Source organism: Salvelinus alpinus, chromosome 5 (genome assembly GCF_045679555.1).
Source record: "Salvelinus alpinus chromosome 5, SLU_Salpinus.1, whole genome shotgun sequence".
Taxonomy (NCBI): Eukaryota; Metazoa; Chordata; class Actinopteri; order Salmoniformes; family Salmonidae; genus Salvelinus; species Salvelinus alpinus.
In genome coordinates, this window is record NC_092090.1 from 71,570,256 (window position 1) to 71,590,985 (window position 20,730).

General features: G+C 42.6%; 1 protein-coding gene across 2 annotated transcripts in view; it reads left to right on the forward strand.

Annotated features, from left to right (window-relative positions):
• Positions 1–752: 752 nt before the first annotated feature.
• LOC139576691 (coronin-1C-A) overlaps positions 753–20,730 on the forward strand; it is a 69,346-nt gene continuing 49,368 nt past the window's right edge. Inside the window, exons 1-2 of one of the 2 annotated variants that reach the window (XM_071403034.1) lie at positions 753–875; positions 3,759–6,327. In XM_071403034.1, coding sequence (XP_071259135.1) covers positions 3,765–6,327 — 2,563 coding nt within the window. In that variant the 5' untranslated portion in view covers positions 753–875; positions 3,759–3,764. Of the gene's footprint in view, positions 876–3,758; positions 6,328–16,017; positions 16,156–20,730 lie in introns of those variants that run through there. The other variant, XM_071403035.1, reaches the window with a different exon arrangement.

Here is a 20,730-nt window from a genome sequence, read left to right on the forward strand (position 1 = left end):
GGAGTTCTATAGCTCATGGTGTTGGGATTCGTCTGCTGAACCAGACCCCTCATGCTGTTTCCTAGGAGACTAGCAACTCTGCTCTGAAAAATCCACTCACAATCATAGCCTACTCTGTCTGTGCCCTATTGAATATCCCTACAAGTGAAGATCACGCTCAGAGATGTTTCTAAATATGGGTCTTCAAAGGTCCAGTGCAGATAAAAATGAGATTTCTTTGAAAAGACTGCCTGTTTTGGTGGGATGGAGTCTTGGCCTGCCTGGTGACATCACCAGGTGGTAAATTAGTTAATACACCAATAAGAAAGAGAGTTCCAAACCTCTCTGCCAATAACAGCTAGTTTTCAGTTTTCTCCTCCCCACTCAGTCAGTTCTACCAAAATTCTTGTTTGAGAAATTGCTCTTTGCTAACAAGCTATTTATTTTTATTTTTGTGTAGGCCTATGCTTTGTTCCAACTTATACCTGAAGCATTGTGGATGCATTATACCTGACCATGATAAGGGGATATCAGACGTCTAGTAAGGAACAGCTCAATATGTCCAGAATTGGGGGAAAGGTGCTCTAGAGCTCAATATAAACACATCCTGAATGAGTTGATGAGGAGTAGGGCTCTGCATGGTGGATTTATAGATTTTACAGGTTTCAGTGTGTTTTGTATCTCACCACAGTATGGAAATTAGAAACTGGGAGTTTGGCCTTAATTGATAAACCTTGACAAGACACTTATTGTATTAGGCAAATGTGCTGTGACGTCCCAAGGCTGGAATATAAGCCTCCCTTGCTAGTGCAGTTGAGGGAGGACTCAACATAACCAACCAACAAAGAGTGCTCTGTCAGTCCTGGGAGAGCAATCGGCTGGGAGACAACTAACCGGTGAGTGTCCGTCTCGCTCTTACACAAACACACACAGGACAGATCAAAACTATATTCAACACCTCACTGTAGTGACTGTAAGGAGCCAGGCCTAACCCTGGCTGCCTCTCCAGTCAGACTGGTCTCATAGACTAGACGTAACATAGTAAATGTAAATCCGGGACACTCAAATTAGTATGATATGTTACGTTTGGTATGGTTACATGAGACAGGTTACTTAAGGGAAAAATTAAAGTAGGGTCATTGGTTGGGGTTGATGGGTGGGTGTATATCGTGAATGTCTAGATACCCAAAGGTTGCATGTTCGAATCTAATCACGAACAACTTTAGCAACTTTGCAACTACTTGCAACTACTTAGCATGTTAGCTAACCTTAACCCTTGAACCTAACTCCTAACCCCTAGCCTAGCTAACATTAGCCACCTAGCTAACGTTAGCCACAACAAATTGGAAATAGTAACACATGAATTTTATTTGCATATTGTACAAATTGCAATTTGTAACATATCATACGAAATGGATGATGGACATACACAAATGAATACATACCATACGAAACGTAACATATCATACTAATTAGAGTGTTTGTGATTTAAATGTACTATGCTACCCCTGAGTCCAGCTTGCACCAGTCAGCTTACCAGAGTGCTGGGAATGGGTAGCCTACTGTAAACTGCCTTTATTCAGGATGCTACTGTAAGACTAGAATAACTATTTTTGCATGTGCTTCCTGGCTTGTTGTTGGTTTGACTTCCCTTTATTCAGGGTGTATTGGAGCAGCAGAACACAAGGCGATCAAGTGATCTGCCTTGGGCGCTACGGCTGAAGGGTGCAGGACAATGGGGTAGTTGTAGCCAGCGATGGGCTGCATTGAGGCAGGGGTCCTCCTCATGGTGCTGATGGGGCCTGCAGGACTCTCAGGGGTCTGAGCTGAGGGTATTTTTAGGGTGAGCCTTTGTAGTAATCAGTGTTCACATGACTGGAGTGTGATGTAAGGAATGTTTTTTTTCACACAGGAATTATTTTATACAGTCTACAGGAGTTCAGTTTAGCTGTGACTCCATAGTGAGTTTGATGTACAGTGCCAATGCTATAGAAACTATCAAGTCTGAAACCTTCTCTCTCTCTAGAGGACAAATGATGGTAGGCTACACTTATCTTCATTTCAGCTACAATACTCTAACACTGGACTTAGAGCTGAGTGATATATATAATGTATATACCATGTAATGTAAACATGTATTTCAACATTTTAATATATTGTTCTGTAATTTTCATTTCAAATTGCATGCATACACGCACAGAGAATTCAATGTTTTTTCAACATGTTTGTATTTCGACACAGCGAGTGAATGTTAGATAAGATGTTCTCACCCAGTCATGTCTCTGTCTGTCTGGTAAATGTTCAGCAGTCATACGATAAGGAAGCAGCAGCCACAGCAGTGATAGACAGGGAGAGAAGAGAAAGGGGGCATTGACAGGAAACAGACTCTTGTTCTAGAGCTCTGTCCATTGTGCTTCATTATTTTCTCTGCTTACCCCTGCAGTTCAGTGTGAGAAAATGAGCTCTGTAACATGGTGGACAAACTGACATACTCTAGCAACAGGAGTGGAGGCCTAGATCACTTATGGGTAGCAATGGTAGCTATTGGACGTACTCATGTGCAAACAACTAAAAACATTAGCTAAACACACAAGAAACAAACACCAGATATACTTTTTAAGATTGATAATACCCTTACAACAGCCTGTTAAAGAGCAATGGATGGAATACTGGAATAACAAAGAGAAAAGCAAAATGTATAAGCAGTAAGTTATTGTATGAAAATCCTGCTTTAAAATATGTGAAATACAGTATTGGATTTCCGACGTTCATTTATAGAATAGGTCAACTACTGTTAGTGAGAGCAAATATCCGGTGATTGGTTGAATTGCAATAATCGAACAAAAATAACTTAATCCAATCTTGGGAAAGACATTTTGTTCAGAAAAGGCAGACAATAGTCTCTAGCAACTTTATCAAAAACGTCATAAACTCCCAAAGAGAGAGAGGGATTATTTTCATTGTGGCTTTAGATATCGAATGGCCTTATGTGCCTGGGCTTCATCTGCAGTCGAATCAGGTTTCCCTCTGACCATCTAAGAGCCTGGAATCAAAGGGCTATATCCTGCATTCTGTTCACCCTACTATTAAATATTATTTCAGGATTATCTTATCACTTTGTTAGGCTGCTGTTTCATTCACTAATGCCCTACCTCCACTTTTACATACATCAGAATTTGACAATCCTGGCTAAGGTCCTACGTGCTGACTGCTGACATGATCATCCTCAGAGGGAAAATGAGGGAGGTTTCAGTTAAATCTTGTGACTCCAATGTATTTTTCTTAAGTTGACCCAATACGGGTTAACATTGCAAGAACATGAACAATCTAGAGTGATTGTGGTCATAAGACACTTAGCCAGAGCAGACCATGTAAATTACTTCTGTTTAGTGTGACTTTCTGCTCTCCTTTAGCTCACATAATGTCATAGTGGTATATAATGTCTGCACTGTGTCTACACATAGTCAGATTTGAGCTATTTCACAGTAAATGAATCTGGCTTTGTGCCTGATATCTAATTACACTGCTCATTTTCCTGTCTCTACCTCATGTTTCCAGCTGATGTTTCCACCTCTGCCTGTTCTCAGTGGGACATGTATTTATTCATACACTCCGCTGTGAAATAAAGTGGTTGTGGGAGAGACAGGGAGAGCAGGGCACAGTGGGAGAGCAGGGCACAGTGTCTACAGTTAGATAAACGGTGGTGGACTGGCATGCCAAAGCCAGTTGTAGACTGCTACATAAGAGTGAGGATGGTAATGGCTTGTCTTTCTCCACAGACTAGCATGGGGCAGAATCAAGATAAGGTGGAGGGAGATAAACAGGCCAGCGGTGGAGAAGCGGAGGAGAGGGGGCCCTGCATCGACCTGGGGGATGCAAGTGGGGACACAGGCGGTGCCATGGAGGGAGGAACCCCCCGTGAGGAGGCCGGTAACGCCGGGGAGGATCCAGGGAAAGCAGCCGCTGAGAATCTGGATGAAGGCCCAGGCAGGGAGCCAATAACACCTTCGGCAGAGAAAAACCTTAGCACTCAGAAAAGGGTGAGTCCTTCCACGGAGGGGGAGATGAGAGAGGAAGGGGCTGGAGGAGAGGAGGGAGGCAGGACTGTTCTACTGACTCCACAGGATCCGGACAATAGCCAGAGCCCAGAGAGTCACACACAGAGTAAGGAGAAGGCCAGAATACCCAGACAATCCACCCAAAACGTGAGGGATAAGGAGAAGAAGGAGGGTAAAACTGCCAAGATGTATCGTCGAGATGAGAGAACAGCGCCACATCAGAAAAACCAGGAAGAAAACCTCTGCTCTGCTTTAGGGGAAGTTACTGGGCAGATGTATAATACAGCTGTGGAGAAAACTGATGCCACAGTTTCAATGGGTGAGGCCACCATGGAATACAAGAAGGAGGGTTCTGTAGAAGTTGGCAAGGGTGGGACTAATACGGGAACTACTGATAACGTCGAACAAGAGGGAGGAAGAAAGAAGTTGCCTGTTCAGAAAGACCAGGAAATGAAAAATGGAACCTCCGAGGCAGTTGAGGATGAAGACACCAAGTGCACTGATGGAGCTGTAGGCGGTTTGAGAGAACTGACGGGTCCCTATAAGACTAAACATCAATCATCATTGAAAAAGACCAAAGGGAAAAAGTGTCTGTCAGTTGTGGGTGGGACCTTGAACCATGACCATCCAACAGTGGGAAAGGTAAAGCCACATGACGATGAAAACAAGGGTGACATTGAGAAAGAGAATAAAGCGTCAGAGGCAGCAAGATGTGACATCTCATTCCAGTCTGGCCGGAATGATAATCACAAACAAAGTGAGCTGGACAGGGCAGGATCCCCTACAATTGACCCTCCCAATCAAGGGGACAAAGAAGACTTGCCCATGGTGCCTGTAGTAGGGCCAAGCTCTATTTTGGAGAAGCTACTGAAAAGAAACAAAAATGAGGCGTCTCCAGATCTCTCCAAAGTTAGAAAGGTGGTCTCTGTATCAAGGGACCAGTCTGACGACCATGACCAGCTGAAAACATCTGAGACAAAGCCTTATCCACAGGGTGTTGAGACAGGGGCCATATCAACACCAATATCAGCAGTGAAGGAAACAAAACCAAAACCTGCCGTTAAGGAAACAACACCAAAACATGTCGTAATGAAAACAACACCAAAATCATCCGCTGATGTTGCAAAGACAGCTCCATTAGATAAGAATATCCCTGAATTACAGTGCGATGTTGAGGAAGAAACCATGTTGTCATCATCCTCTGTATGTGCAACAGAGAGACCCCCTGGAGCAGAAGTTAACACCAAGCCCTGCCATGAGGAGGATCATCCACAAAGTCTGACAAAGAGTGAGCAGGCAGGGAAAACTGCTCAGGACTCCACAGATATAATCTGTCTACCAGCTTCACTTCTAGAGACTGAATCTGTCACTGAACGAGAAGTGGGGACATCCACACCAATGGATGAGGCTGACTGTAAAGGTTCAGAGCAGGACTCAGCAACAATAGTTTCCTCGCCCCAAAACGAGGAGAAGACGATGGAAAATACACGCCCAACTGAAACGCAGTCACCAGAGAGCTCACAGAGTCCACCTGTTGAGGGCACGCCCTCCTCTAGGAGTGATGTCATCGCAGAAAAACCTGCATCTTCCTCAGTGTCTGAGGTCATCACTGAGTCTACGGAGTCTACATCCTGCAACAAAGAGGATGATCAAACCACAGAGCCCCTGCCTTTGCACAAAATGGATGAATCACCCAGCACTATCCCTGTCACTGAGATTCCTCCATCACAAACAGAAAATATCACTGCGGGGAAGACAACACCTAGCCTATGCACCTCAGAGGCCTTGCATGATGATTCTATGGAGGAGGCTAAGACCAATAAGGACCCTCGTCAAATAACAGACATCCCAGTTGTAGTGATAGAGGCTACCCCGGCCTCAGTAGGAACTGGGATGGCTCTATCAGAAGAAAGCCAAGGGAGTATGGATGAGACGCTTCAGTCTCAAAATGAGACTTTAAAAACAGAGCCTGTGTCACAGCAAGTCACAGAGCGCACAACTGCAGTACATTATGATGAAAAGTCTACCCAGGACAACGACGAAACTGCCTCAGAGTGTGACAAACACCAGGATACTCCTAAATCGAGGCCTGTTTCTGAACTCATAAAGGAGAACATTCTACTACAAGAAAAGCTGAAGCATCCAGATTTGACAAAGCCATTGGCAGCAAAGCCTGATTGGGTTTCGGAGCAAGCCCAGTCTGTGAAGGTGGCTCAAATGTTGGCGGCTTTTGACTTCCCCAAGAAGTCCCCAGAGAAGGCACTGGAGAGGAAACCATCTGTGAGAAAAGGTAGGAGCTTTACAAGTTATCATCTGAAATGTGCATTATGTGACAGCCTATTGTAAGTGGGGATGAAGAAAGATATTATGGAACCATGTGGATGAATGAGAAATGTACCGTGGTGGAAAAGGTACCCAATTGTCATACTTGAGTAAAAGTAAAGATACCTTTTTAAAAGAAAATGACTCAAGTAAAGGTGAAAGTCAGCCAGTAAAATACTACTGAAAGTATTTGGTTTTAAATATACTTCAGTATCAAAAATAAAAGTACAAATCACTTCACATTCCTTATATTATGTAAACCAGATAGCACAATTTTCTTGTTATTTTAATTTACGGATAAGCAGGAGCACACCAACAATTTACAAACAAAGCATTTGTGTTTAGTGAGTACGCCAGATCAGAGGCAGTAGGGATGCCCATGGATGTTCTCTTGATAAGTATGTGAATTGGACCATTTTCCTGTCCTGCTAAGCATTGAAAATGTAATATGTACTTTTGGATGTCAGGGAGTAAAAAGTACATTATTTTCTTAAGGAATGTAGTTAAGTAAAAAGGTGCCAAAAATATAAATAGTAAAGTACAGATATCCCCAAAAAGTAGTACTTTTAAAGTATTTTTACTTAAGTACTTTACACCACTATATATTTGAATGATTTCTATGCTGAAAGTATTTGGTAACCACAGGCTTTTCTGATCCGTAAGTCCAATATATACAGTACCAGTCAAAAGTTTGGAAACACCTATTCATTCAAGGGTTTAAAAAAAATATATAGATATATTTTCTACATTGTAGAATAATAGTGAAGACATCAAAGTTATGAAATAACACATGGAATCATCTACTAACCAAAAAATAGTTGCACAAATCAAAATATATTTTAAAGTAGCCACCCTTTGCCTTGACAGCTTTGCACACAGCTTGGCATTCTCTCAACCAGCTTCATGAGGAATGCTTTTCCAACAGTCTTGAAGGAGTTCCCATATACAGTTGAAGTCGGAAGTTTACATACACCATAGCCAAATACATTTAAACTCAGTTTTTCACAGTTCCTGACATTTAATCCTAGTAAGAATTCCCTGTCATAGTTAAGTTGGGAATCACCACTTTATTTTAAGAATGCAAAATGTCAGAATAATAGTAGAGAGAATGATTTAATTCAACTTTTATTTCTTTCATCACATTCCCAAGTGGGTCAGAAGTTTACATACACTCAATTAGTATTTGGTAGCATTGCCTTTTTAAATTGTTTAACTTGGGTCAAACGTTTCAGGTAGCCTTCCACAAGCTTCCCACAATAATGGTTGAATTTTGATCCATTCCTCCTGACAGAGCTGGTGTAACTGAGGCAGGTTTCTAAGCCTCCTTGCTCGCACACGCTTTTTCAGTTCTGCCTACAAATTTGATATAGGGTTGAGGTCAGGGCTTTGTGATGGCCACTCCAATACCTTGACTTTGTTGTCCTAAAGCCATTTTGCCACAACTTTGGAAGTATGCTTGTGGTCATTGTCCATTTGGAAGACCCATTTGTGACCAAGCTTTAACTTCCTGACTGATGTCTTGAGATGTTGCTTCAATATATCCACATAATTTTCTTTCCTCATGATGCCATCTATTTTATGAAGTGCACCAGTCCCTCCTGCAGCAAAGCACTCCCACAACATGATGCTGTCACCCTCGTGCTTCACGGTTGGGATGGTGTTCTTCGGCTTGCAAGCCTCCCCCTTTTTCCTCCAAACATAACGATGGTCATTATGGCCAAACAGTTCTATTTTCGTTTCATCAGACCAGAGGACATTTCTCCAAAAAGTACAATCTTTGTCCCCATGTGCAGTTGCAAACCGTAGTCTGGCTTTTTTGTGGCGGTTTTGGAGCAGTGGCTTCTTCCTTGCTGAGCGGCCTTTCAGTTTGTCGATATAGGACACGCTTTACTGTGGATATAGATACTTTTGTACCTGTTTCCTCCAGCATCTTCACAAGCTCCTTTGCTGTTGTTCTGGGATTGATTTGCACTTTTCGCACCACAGTACGTTCATCTCTAGGAGACAGAACACGTCTCCTTCCTGAGCGGTATGACGGCTGTGTGATCCCAAGGTGTTTATACTTGCGTACTATTGTTTGTACAGATGAACGTGGTACCTTCAGGCGTTTGGCAATTGCTCCCAAGGATGTCTTGGCTGATTTATTCTGATTTTCCCATGATGTCAAGCAAATAGGCACTGAGTTTGAAGGTAGGCCTTGAAATACATCCACAGGTACACAGGTACACACAATTGATTCAAATGATGTCAATTAGCCTATCAGAAGCTTCTAAAACTATTACATAATTTTCTAGAATTTTACAAGCTGTTTAAAGGCACAGTCAACTTAGTGTATGTAAACTTCTGACCCACTGGAATTGTGAGACAGTGAAATAATCTGTCTGTAAACAATTGTTGGAAAATTACTTGTGTCATGCACAAAGTAGATGTCCTAACCGACTTGCCAAAACTATATTTTGTTAACAAATTTGTGGATTGGTTAAAAAACGAGTTTTAAGGACTCCAACCTGTATATGTAAACTTCCAACTTCAACTGTATATGCTGAGCACTTATTGGCTGCTTTTCCTTCACTCTGCGGTCCAACTCATCCCAAACCATCTCAATTGGGTTTAGGTTGGGTGATTGTGGAGGCCAGGTCATCTGATACAGCACTCCAGCACATTCCTTCTTGGTCAAATAGCCTTTACACAGCCTAGAGGAGTGTTTTCGGTCATTATCCTGTTGAAAAACAAATGATAGTCCCACTAAACGCAAACCAGATGGGATGGCGTATCGTTGTGGTAGCCATGCTGGTTAAGTGTGCCTTGAATTCAAGACAGTGGTTGGAACCGAAAATCTCAAATTTGGACTCATCGTTTTTCTTGGCCCAAGCAAGTCTCTTCTTCTTATTGGTGACCTTTTAGTAGTGGCTTCTTTGCAGCAATTCGCCCATCAAATCAAATGTTATTGGTCACTTACACATGGTTAGCAGATGTTATTGTGAGTGTAGCGAAGTGCTTCTAGTTCTGACAGTGCAGCAATATCTAACAATTCCACAAGAACTACCTAATCCATACAAATCTAAGTAAATTAATGGAATAAGAATATATGGATGAGCAATGACAGAGCGGCATAGGCAAGATGCAATAGATGGTATGTGTATACATACATACATACATACATACATATGTAACAGTATAACTTTAAACCGTCCCCTCGCCCCGACACGGGCGCGAACCAGGGACCTTCTGCACACATCAACGGTTGCCCACGAAGCATCGTTACCCATCACTCCACAAAAGCCGCGGCCCTTGCAGAGCAAGGTGCAACACTACTTCTAGGTTTCAGAGCAAGTGACGTAACTGATTGAAACGCTACTAGCGCGTACCCGCTAACTAGCTAGCCATTTCACATCCGTTACACTCACCCCCCTTTCAACCTCCTCCTTTTCCGCAGCAACCAGTGATCCGGGTCACGGCACCAATGTAACAGTATAACTTTAAACCGTCCCCTCGCCCCGACACGGGCGCGAACCAGGGACCTTCTGCACACATCAACGGTCGCCCACGAAGCATCGTTACCCATCGCTCCACAAAGGCCACGGCCCTTGCAGAGCAAGGTGCAACACTACTTCTAGGTTTCAGAGCAAGTGACGTAACTGATTGAAACGCTACTAGCGCGTACCCGCTAACTAGCTAGCCATTTCACATCCGTTACACATACATACATACATACATACATACATACATACATACATACATACATACATACATACATACATACATACATACATGCATACAGTGGGGAGAACAAGTATTTGATACACTGCCGATTTTGCAGGTTTTCCTACTTACAAAGCATGTAGAGGTCTGTAATTTTTATCATAGGTACACTTCAACTGTGAGAGACGGAATCTAAAACAAAAATCCAGAAAATCACATTGTATGATCACCTACCAACCAGTAAGAATTCGGGCTCTCACAGACCTGTTAGTTTTTCTTTAAGAAGCCCTCCTGTTCTCCACTCATTACCTGTATTAACTGCACCTGTTTGAACTCGTTACCTGTATAAAAGACACCTGTCCACACACTCAATAAAACAGACTCCAACCTCTCCACAATGGCCAAGACCAGAGAGCTGTGTAAGGACATCAGGGATAAAATTGTAGACCTGGGATGGGCTACAGGACAATAGGCAAGCAGCTTGGTGAGAAGGCAACAACTGTTGGTGCAATTATTAGAAAATGGAAGAAGTTCAAAAGCCCTGCACCCCCCACAGCAACTCGCCCAAGCCTCCCCCATTTCTTCTTCACCCAAATCAAAATAGCTGATGTTCTAAAAGAGCTGCAAAATCTGGACCCCTACAAATCAGCCGGGCTAGACAATCTGGACCCTCTTTCTAAAATGATCTGCCGAAATTGTTGCAACCCCTATTACTAGCCTGTTCAACCTCTTTCGTATCATCTGAGATTCCCAAAGATTGGAAAGCAGCTGCGGTCATCCCCCTCTTCAAAGAGGGAGACACTCTAGACCCAAACTGCTACAGACCTATATCTATCCTACCCTGCCTTTCTAAGGTCTTCGAAAGCCAAGTTAACAAACATATTACCGACCATTTTGAATCCCACCGTACCTTCTCTGCTATGCAATCTGGTTTCAGAGCTGGTCATGGGTGCACCTCAGCCACGCTCATGGTCTAAAACGATATCATAGCCACCATCAATAAGAGACAATACTGTGCAGCCATATTAATCGACCTGGCCAAGGCTTTCGACTCTGTCAATCACCACATTCTTGTCGGCAGACTCAACAGTCTTGGTTTCTCAAATGATTACCTTGCCTGGTTCACCAACTACTTTTCTGATGGAGTTCAGTGTGTCAAATCAGAGGGCCTGTTGTCCGTACCTCTGGCAGTCTCTATGGGGGTGCCACAGGGTTAAATTCTCGGGCCGACTCTCTTCTCTGGAAACATCAATGATGTCGCTCTTGCTGCTGGTGATTCTCTGATCCACTACGCAGACGACACCATTCTGTATACTTCTGGCCCTTCTTTGGACACTGTGTAAACTAACCTCCAGACGAGCTTCAATGCTATACAACTCTCCTTCCGTGGCCTCCAACTGCTCTTAAATGCAAGTAAAACTAAATGCATGCTCTTCAACCGATCGCTGCCCGCACCTGCCCGCCCGTCCAGCCTCACTACTCTTTAAGGTTCTGACTTAGAATATGTGGACAACTACAAATACCTAGGTGTCTGGTTAGACTGTAGACTCTCCTTCCAGACTCACATTAAGCATCTCCAATCCAAAAATAATCTATAATCGGCTTCCTATTTCTCAACAAAGCATCCTTCACTTATGCTGCCAAACATACCCTCATAAAACTGACCATCTTACCGTTCCTCGACTTCGGCGATGTCATTTACAAAATAGCCTCCAACACTCTACTCAGCAAATTGGATGTAGTCTATCACAGTGCCATCCGTTTTGTTATTAAAGCCCCATATACTACCCAACACTGCGACCAGTACGCTCTCGTTGGCTGGCCCTCGCTTCATACTCGTCGCCAAACCCACTGGCTCCAGATCATCTACAAGTATTTGCAAGGTAAAGCCCCGCCTTATCTCAGCTCACTAGTCACCATAGCAGCACCCACCCGTAGCACGCACTCCAGCAGGTATATCTCACTGGTCACCCCCAAAGCCAATACTTACTTTGGCCGCCTTTCCTTCCAGTTCTCTGCTGCCAATAACTGGATATGAACTGCAAAAGTCACTGAAGCTGGAGACTCATATCTCCCTCACTAGCTTTAAGCACCAGCTGTCAGAGCAGCTCACAGATCACTGCACCTGCGCGTAGCTCACCTGTAAATAGCCCATCCAACTACCTCATCCCCATACTGTATTTATTTATCTTGCTCCTTTGCACCCCAGTATCTCTACTTGCACATTCATCTTCTGCACATCTACCATTCCAGTGTTTAATTGCTATTTTGTAATTACTTTGCCACCATGGCCTATTTATTGCCTTACCTCCCTCCATCTTACCTCATTTGCACACACTGTATATAGACTTTTCTACTGTATTTTTGACTGTATGTTTGTTTATTCCATGTGTAACTCTGTTGTATGTGTCGAACTACTTTGCTTTATCTTGGCCAGGTTGCAGTTGTAAATGAGAACTTGTTCTCAACTAGCCTACCTGGTTAAATAAAGGTAATACTTTTTTAAGTACAGCCCAAAAGGATGCTCTCAATTGTGTATCTGTAAAAGTTTGTGAGGGTTTTAGGTGACAAGCCAAATTTCTTCAGCCTCCTGAGGTTGAAGAGGCGCTGTTCCGCCTTCTTCACCACACTGCCTGTGTGGGTGGACCATTTCAGTTTGTCTGTGATGTGTACGCCGAGGAACATAACTTTCCACCTTCTCCACTGCTGTCCTGTTGATGTGGATAGAGGGGTTCTCCCTCTGCTGTTTCCTGAAGTCCACAATCATCTCCTTTGTTTTGTTGACGTTGAGTGAGAGGTTGTTTTCCAGACACCACACTCCGACTGCTCTCACCTTCTCCCTGTAGGCTATCTCGCTGTTGTTGGTAATCAAGTCCACTACTGTTGTCATCTGCAAACTTGATGATTGAGTTGGAGGTGTACATGGCCACGCAGTCATGGGTGAACAGGGAGTACAGGACGGGGCTGAGCACACACCCTTGTGGGGTCCCAGTGTTGAGGATCAGTCAAGTGGAGGTGTTTCCTACCTTCACCACCTGGGGGTGACCCATCAGGAAGTCCAGGACCCAATTGCACAGGGTGGGGTTGAGACCAAGGGCCTGTTGAATGCTGAGCTGTAGTCAATGAACAGCATTCTTACATGGGTATTGCTCTTGTACAGATGGGATAGGGCAGAGTGATGGTGATTGCATCGTCTGTGGACCTATTGGGGCGGTAAGCAAATTGAAGTGGGTCTAGGGTGACTGGTAAGGTGATATGATCCTTGACTAGTCTCTCAAAGCTCTTCATGATGACAGAAGTGAATGCTACGGGGCAATAGTCATTTAGTTCAGTTACCTTTGCCTTCTTGGGTACAGGAACAATGGTGGCCATCTTCAAGCATGTGGGGACAGCAGACTGGGATAGGGATTGATTGAATATGTCCGTAAACACACCAGCCAGCTGGTCTGTGCATGCTCTGAGGACATGGCTAGGGGCGCCGTCTGCGCCGGCAGCCTTGCGACGGTTAACACATTTAAATGTCTTAAATACATTAAAAAACACAATTTGGCAAAGTTTGCTAAGGACTAGAAGCGAGGTAGCCCTCTGTCGGCGTAATCTTAAGATGAAGACCTGATTTCACGCTGTCCTCTGAGCAGTTGTAGAGATGTCTGTTACTTGTACTCTGAAGCATTTATTTGGGCTGCAATTTCTGAGGCTGGTAACTCTAATGAACTTATCCTCTGCAGCAGAGGTAACTCTGGGTCTTCCTTTTCTGTGGCGGTCCTCATGAGAGGCAGTTTCATCATAGCGCTTGATGGTTTTTGCGACTGCACTTGAAGAAACTTTCAAAGTTCTTGAAATGTTCCGTATTGACTGACCTAAATGTCTTAAAGTAATGATGGACTGTTGTTTCTCTTTGCTTATTTGAGCTGTTCTTGCCATAATATGGACTTGCTATTTTACCAAATAGCCCTATCTTCTGTATACCACCCCTACCTTGTCACAACACAACTGATTGGCTCAAATGCATTAAGGAAAGAAATTCCACAAATTAACTTTTTAACAAGGCACACCTGTTACTTGAAATACATTCCAGGTGTCTACTTCATGAAGCTGGTTGAGAGAATGCCAAGATTGTGCAAAGCTGTCATCAAAGCAAAGGATGGCTACTTTGAAGAATCTCAAATGTAAAACATTGATTTGTTTTACACTTTCCATGTGTTATTTCATAGTTTTGATAATATTCACTATTATTCTAGAATGTAGAAAATAGTAAAATAAAGAAAAATCCTTGAATGAGCAGGTGTGTCCAAACGCTTAACTGGTACTGTATATAAATAATTTGTTTATATATTTTTTACTTAGTTATGCGATGTATCCCAATACCCTCAGATCTACCTTCATCTAGTGGCCCTAAGCAACGTGGCTCGGGTAAACATTTGGTGTGCTGATAGGATAAAGCTGCTATTTGTAATATTTGTAGAATGTGGCTTATTCCGCTAACGGTGGCTTTGTAAAATGATGCCATCTTGTGGCAACTAGAAAAAAAGTCCTGAGGTCCATTATTGTTTTTTGGACAACTCTTTTTCTCCCCAATTTCGATCTTCAATTCATGATCTATTAAATCTAATAGCTAAAATGCCTGAAATATTTTGTCAACAGCTGCAGAGGTAGCTGTTATAGTAACGCACCATGAGTCTGGATGACATTTGCATAGCTACAGTTCACCAACCACTCCCATGTCTTCAAATTGTTTAACGTCTGCCATTAAAAGAAAAGAGAGGGGGGATTATGCAATGGTTTTTGCTCCACAAGTTTGATTTTTGCAGGCGTTAACATTTATCACACTGAAACAATACATATGCTGTATGTATTATTATAAACTGGGTGGTTCAAGCCCTGAATGCTGATTGGCTGAGAGCCGTGGTATATCAGACCGTATACCACGGGTATGACAAAAGTTATTTTTACTGCTTTAATTACGTCAGTAAACAGTTTATAATAGCAATAAGGCACCTCGGGGGTTTGTGATATATGGCCAATATACCACGGCTAAGGGCTGTATCCAGGCACTCTGCGTTGAGTATAAGAACAGCCCTTAACCGTGGCATATTGGCCATATACCACACCCCCTCCGGCGTTACTGCTTAATTATACCAGACCCAGCTCTAACAATGATTGGTGGCTTTGGCTGCTGCTCACCTATAGAGTACCACAGTATGAGTCATAAAACCCATAAAACATAGCAGTCAACCAAGGAAATAGTTCCAATCGTTTTTACACCATACATTTTTCCCATAGGGGAATTTATTAACACTTAAAATAAGGGCTGTGTTTCCTGGAGGCTTACCCTGGAGTGACGTTTTGATAACTGTGTAAATCTCTCTAGGACAAAGTGACTTTTCAATTTATTCGCCTGCATTTACCCTCCAAAAATGAAATGCTAATTAGCTGCTAATGTGGCTATCATAAAGAACTACATTTGTCATTATGATCTGGCGAATCGAGGTAAATGTAAGAATCTCTGGATCAACTATCAACTAAATTTAGTAATGCATTTCTTTACATTGACAATTATTTGAAATGGCTTGTACAAGTTTAAAATTGACACTACCAATTAGCAAAGGTGTCAGCTAGAGATGACGTGCAAGAGTTTGCAGGGATTTGTAGTCTTGCATGAGGTCTACTTCGATGCTAATTAGATTTTCAAATCTGAGAGTAAAAAGAGCTGAATATATTGATAAAAGTCACCCTGTCCGAGAGAGATTTTATATGGTTATCAAAACGTCATGCCAGGGTAAGCTTACACGAAGCACAGACCTTATGTTAAGTGTTTCTAAAATTCTCTAAGGGAAAAACGATTGGCCCCATTTCCCAGTTTGACCGCTAGGTTTTATGGGTATTATGACACCACCGTGGGTGCTCTTGTCCAAAAATGCCTGGGCATGCCATAACTGAGGCGGGGATAGGGGGAGGGCGTTGTATCCGGAGCAGCAGTGACAGTGGAAAAGAGCACAGGCGAGTTGTCAGCGGCTTCAGCTGGATAAACGTCGGCAGTCCTATTTTAGATAATTCAACAGTCAGGGATATTATTTTTTCTTTGATCTGGAAGGTACGTCTTGTTGCGTTATCTTTACTAATATTGTACACACAGTAAGCGACATTCCTGCTTGGTTGATTGTATTCAACTGTGCCGTCTACGCTTTAGTTAAGTGACGTTAGCGAGGCAATTGCTTGGGTTCAGTTAAGAAAGCTAACGTTAGCTAGCTAGTACAGTTAACATTGGCTAGCTGAATTAGGATCGCCACGTTTTCAACGTCAAGGAGTTGTCTACCTAGCTAAGTTAGGTGATGTCTGCTAGTTAGCTACCTTGTTTCTCTAATATTTATGATAGCCTCCATGCGGAATGAATGGCCAGTCGAGCAGCCAGTTGGGGTGGGGTATATTAGCCACGACAACGTCATCGTATCTGATGAATCAAACTAACCTGCGGTTCCACTAAAAAGAGGATGAAGACGGTAATTTAATTTAGCCTCAAACTGAACGAAATGGGAGAATATTTAGGTAACTGGAAAGTCTTGATTCAGAGAGTTGAGGTTAATTCAGCGTTCAGCTCACAATGTCATTTGGTGTGTTTGCAACAATTTTGAGCACAATCAAATCAAAGTATTTTGTCCACCGATAAAATAATTCCCTGACCGAAGCGCATTATACCCGCAGAAGTGTCGATAATTTAAGAACATAGTTGCAATGATTGCACCACAATTTATTTTAAATAGTTAGAGGAATAGGCTTAATAACGATACATGTAATTCTGGCGGCGCTTTCTTGAGATGAGACTTGTCTTATGTTATGTCTGGAAAAATAATATTCTGTAATTAGAATTTGTTTGGTGTAGTCAGGAGGACCAAGGGAGAATGAATAATGTACTAGCAAGCTTAACGTTAGTTGCAGCTGAATAATGCTCAGCAAAAGGGAAGGGGGGTCAAGGCAAAGCACAGCTGCGCTACCGACACAGCTATGTTTCAACGACCGATTGGGTCAAATTAAGTGGAGAAAGAGATCTTTTAGTGAGACCATAAAGACGTTATGCATCCCCCTTTTGTATCTGATCCCCACAAACATTCCTCTATTGCTTGCCTTCTAGCAGCGGCGGGCGGTGATGGGTCACCATGAATGTCCATGTATAATGCCAACCTACTTGTGTGACTTGGCTAGATGTGTTGAACAGCCATAGCTTTTATCAGCATTTACACTTTTCAGTCTGTTAAAGTAGCATTTTGACCTTTAACAGGCCAATTAGATTTTTACTGGATTTTGGTTTTCAGAACAAACTAACTTGCCTATAAATTATTAGCCTTGATCCTCCTCAACACACTTTTATTCAATTAGTTTTGTTCATAAGTAGCTTGGGAGTTCCCTTCCATTGGAGAGATTGAGTGTGAGTCATGGGTGCAGGACTGGCCATTGCTAGCTGTCAGTCGGACCTGAGGGGCGCATGTTAACACCACGGTCATGTTTGGTCTGGATGTCAGGACACATCAACCTCGGGCTGGCTGGCCCCTCAGATCACACCGTCGTTTCCTTAGAAGTCTCTCCCCTGCCTCCTATAGCTCAGCTGGGAGAGGAAGTGGGTCAGAATGCGGAGGGAAATTAAGCGTGCGATGCAAGGAAGTGTTAGGCTACAGAGGATGCAGCAGGGAGAGGTACTGAATCCCAAATCACTCCCGTTCCCTTCCATTTGCGCATTCATGTGCGCCTCCACCATAATGCACAAGTGTCCCAAAGCTGAGTGAGTGAACATTATCGAGGGTAATAATTAGACCCTCCGATAGCCTCTTCCGCCAAGCCATCAAGGCTGTAGGCTTCAGAGCTAAGTGCTATCCCGACATGCACCACGATGTGGTTGGAGTTTAAGCAATTTGTTAATTAAAATGCCATACTTGTTTTATTATTTAAAAGTGGAACATTAATTGCACCATTCAAGTCACGATGTCCCCCAAGCTGATTGGTTTATTGATCCCCTTGCCACTCTCTGGAAGTCACCACCCTGTTGAGTTTCGTCAGCAACACGTGACAACGAATGGCCCTCTGAGTGATTTGGTAGGGGCGGGGGTGGTTTGGGATTCGTGGAGAGTGGGGTTGGCGACGTTGAGTCCTCTAACACCCCTCTTCTCCAACCGCATTTGTATGAATGGATTCCAAGATGAACGTCCTTAAGAAATTCACGAGAACACAAGAGCACACACATTTTCAGCTAGCAATTCTGTCTATTGGTAACTTAGAATTCAAAACTCTGTTAACCATGTTCTACATTAAGTTAGTGTCAGGTTCTTTGTGCAAAGTGCATCTGAGTCCATATCCCCAAGGTGACGAGGTTATGACGACTCCTCTACAGGAAAATTAAAGGCTTCAACTTTAAATAGGATTTTGATAACGATTTGGAGTACACATAAGCAACTAACTAAGCCTACAGCCCTATACATTACATTTGGTGGTTTATTCAGCCAATTTTTTTCTGCCCTGTGGAGTTGTCAAATCATCATGCACACCTGCTCTGTGCTCAGAGTTCTTGCTGGTTGTTCATTTGTGGACTAACAGATTTATTTTATTCAGATGTTTTTAAACCAAACGGGCATGTTTTATATACAGAAATAACACTTGTTGAAATAAACAGACTAGGCAATTTGTAAAAAAATACATAAGCAAAACCGACAAAAGCTGGTCTAATCATGGATTTAAAGTACAAATATGATTTTAAAAAACATAGGGTATGTTTAGATATGTCTTTCAGAGATTTTGTATACAACATTACTAAAGATTTAAAGATGAGATTATCATACCCAACACCATTAATGATTCAGTCATGATGCACTATGACAAGCAGTTTTTGTAACTCCTAACCCTCACACAGGCATATGATAAATGTATCCCATTCAGTGATTAACAGCATAGCCAGCAGGAGTTTTACATAAGTGTTTAAAATAGGATGGAGACGGTCTCTTTGTTTAGGCACTTGGACCTTGGTGCCGTAAACATGACCCATCATGGAAAGGTGTTGGTGACTTGCTAATAGTATCCTCCTCCTGTTTTGTGGGATGCCAATTGTAATGCTGCGTTTTTAGATGGTATGAGATAGACGGCGAACCGGATGTCATTGTTTTCATGAGAGCACGTGGTAAATGCCGTTGAGGCTGGTGGTGAATGTCGTCAGCTGCCGCGGTAGACGGGACTTGCCGCCAGTTCAAATATTTCAACTTTTGCCATCTGCCATAACGTTGTTTTGTACTGGATGTTGATTTGCACTGTTTGTTTACTGAAATCACCATAGCAATGCATACAGTTGTGCTGGCTTGCTTTTGCCGTCACCCTCTTTCTTGCTTTCTTGTCCTGCTATACCGACTGGTATGATGGTTTTTGCGTCCCTCGTCTAAAAGCAGCATAATGGTCTTTTTGTCCGCTGCATTTCCTTTGCCCTCTTCTGTGTGCTGCCAAACCTGCTCTGAGATTTGTTGAACTTGAGGTTGATGGCAAGATAGCATGTGATGTGTCTGTCTCTACAGTGCCTTCATAAAGTATTCACACTCCCTGACTTTTTCCACATTTTGTTTTTACTGCCTGAATTTAAAATGGATTAAATTGAGATGTTTTGTCACTGGTCTTCACACAATACCCCATAATGTAAAAGTGGAATTATGTTTTTACAATTAAAAATGAAAAGCTGCAATGTTAAGTATTCAACCCCTACATATGTTAAGAATACATTTTTCTTTAGTCAGAATAAGTAGTATGGATTTTTTGAACGACTACCTAATTTCTGTACCCCACACATGCAATTATCTTTAAGGTCCCTCAGTTTAGCAGTGAATTTCAAACACAGATTCAACCACAAAGACCAGGGAGGTTTTCGAATACCTCGCAAAGAAGGGCACCTATTGGTAAAAGCAGACATTGAATAGCCCTTTGAGCATGGTGAAGTTATTAATTACACTTTGGATGGTGTAGCAATACACCCAGTCACTACAAAGATACAGGTGTCCTTCCTAACTCGGTTGCCAGAGAGGAAGGAAACCGCTCAAGGATTTCACCATGAGGCCAATGGTGTTTTTAAAACGGTTACATAGTATAAAGGCTGTGATAGGAGAGAAACTGAGGATGGACCAACAGCATTGTAGTTACTCCACAATACTAACCTAAGTGAGAGTGTAAAGGAAGCCTGTACAGAATACAAATATTCCTGTTTGCAAAACAGCACTAAAGTTAAACTGCAAAAAATGTGGCAAAGAAATCAACTATGCTCTGAATACAAAGTGTAATGTTTGGGGAAAATCCAACACAACACTTCTCTGAGTACCGCTCTTCATATTTATAAGCATGGTGGTGGCTGCATCATGTTATGGGTATGCTTGTCATCACCAAGGGAGTTAAAACTGAATAGAGCTAAGCACAGGTCAAACCTGGTTGTCTGCTTTCCAACAGACACTGGGAGCCATTCACCTTTCAGCAGGGCAATAACCTAAAACACAAGTCCAAATACACACTGGAGTTGCTTACCAAGATGACGTTGAAAGTTTCTGAGTGGCCTAGTTACGGTTTTGAATTAAATCTGCTTAAATCTATGCCAAGACTTAAATGCCTGTCTAGCAATGATCAACAACCAACTTGACAGGACTTGAAGAATTTAAAA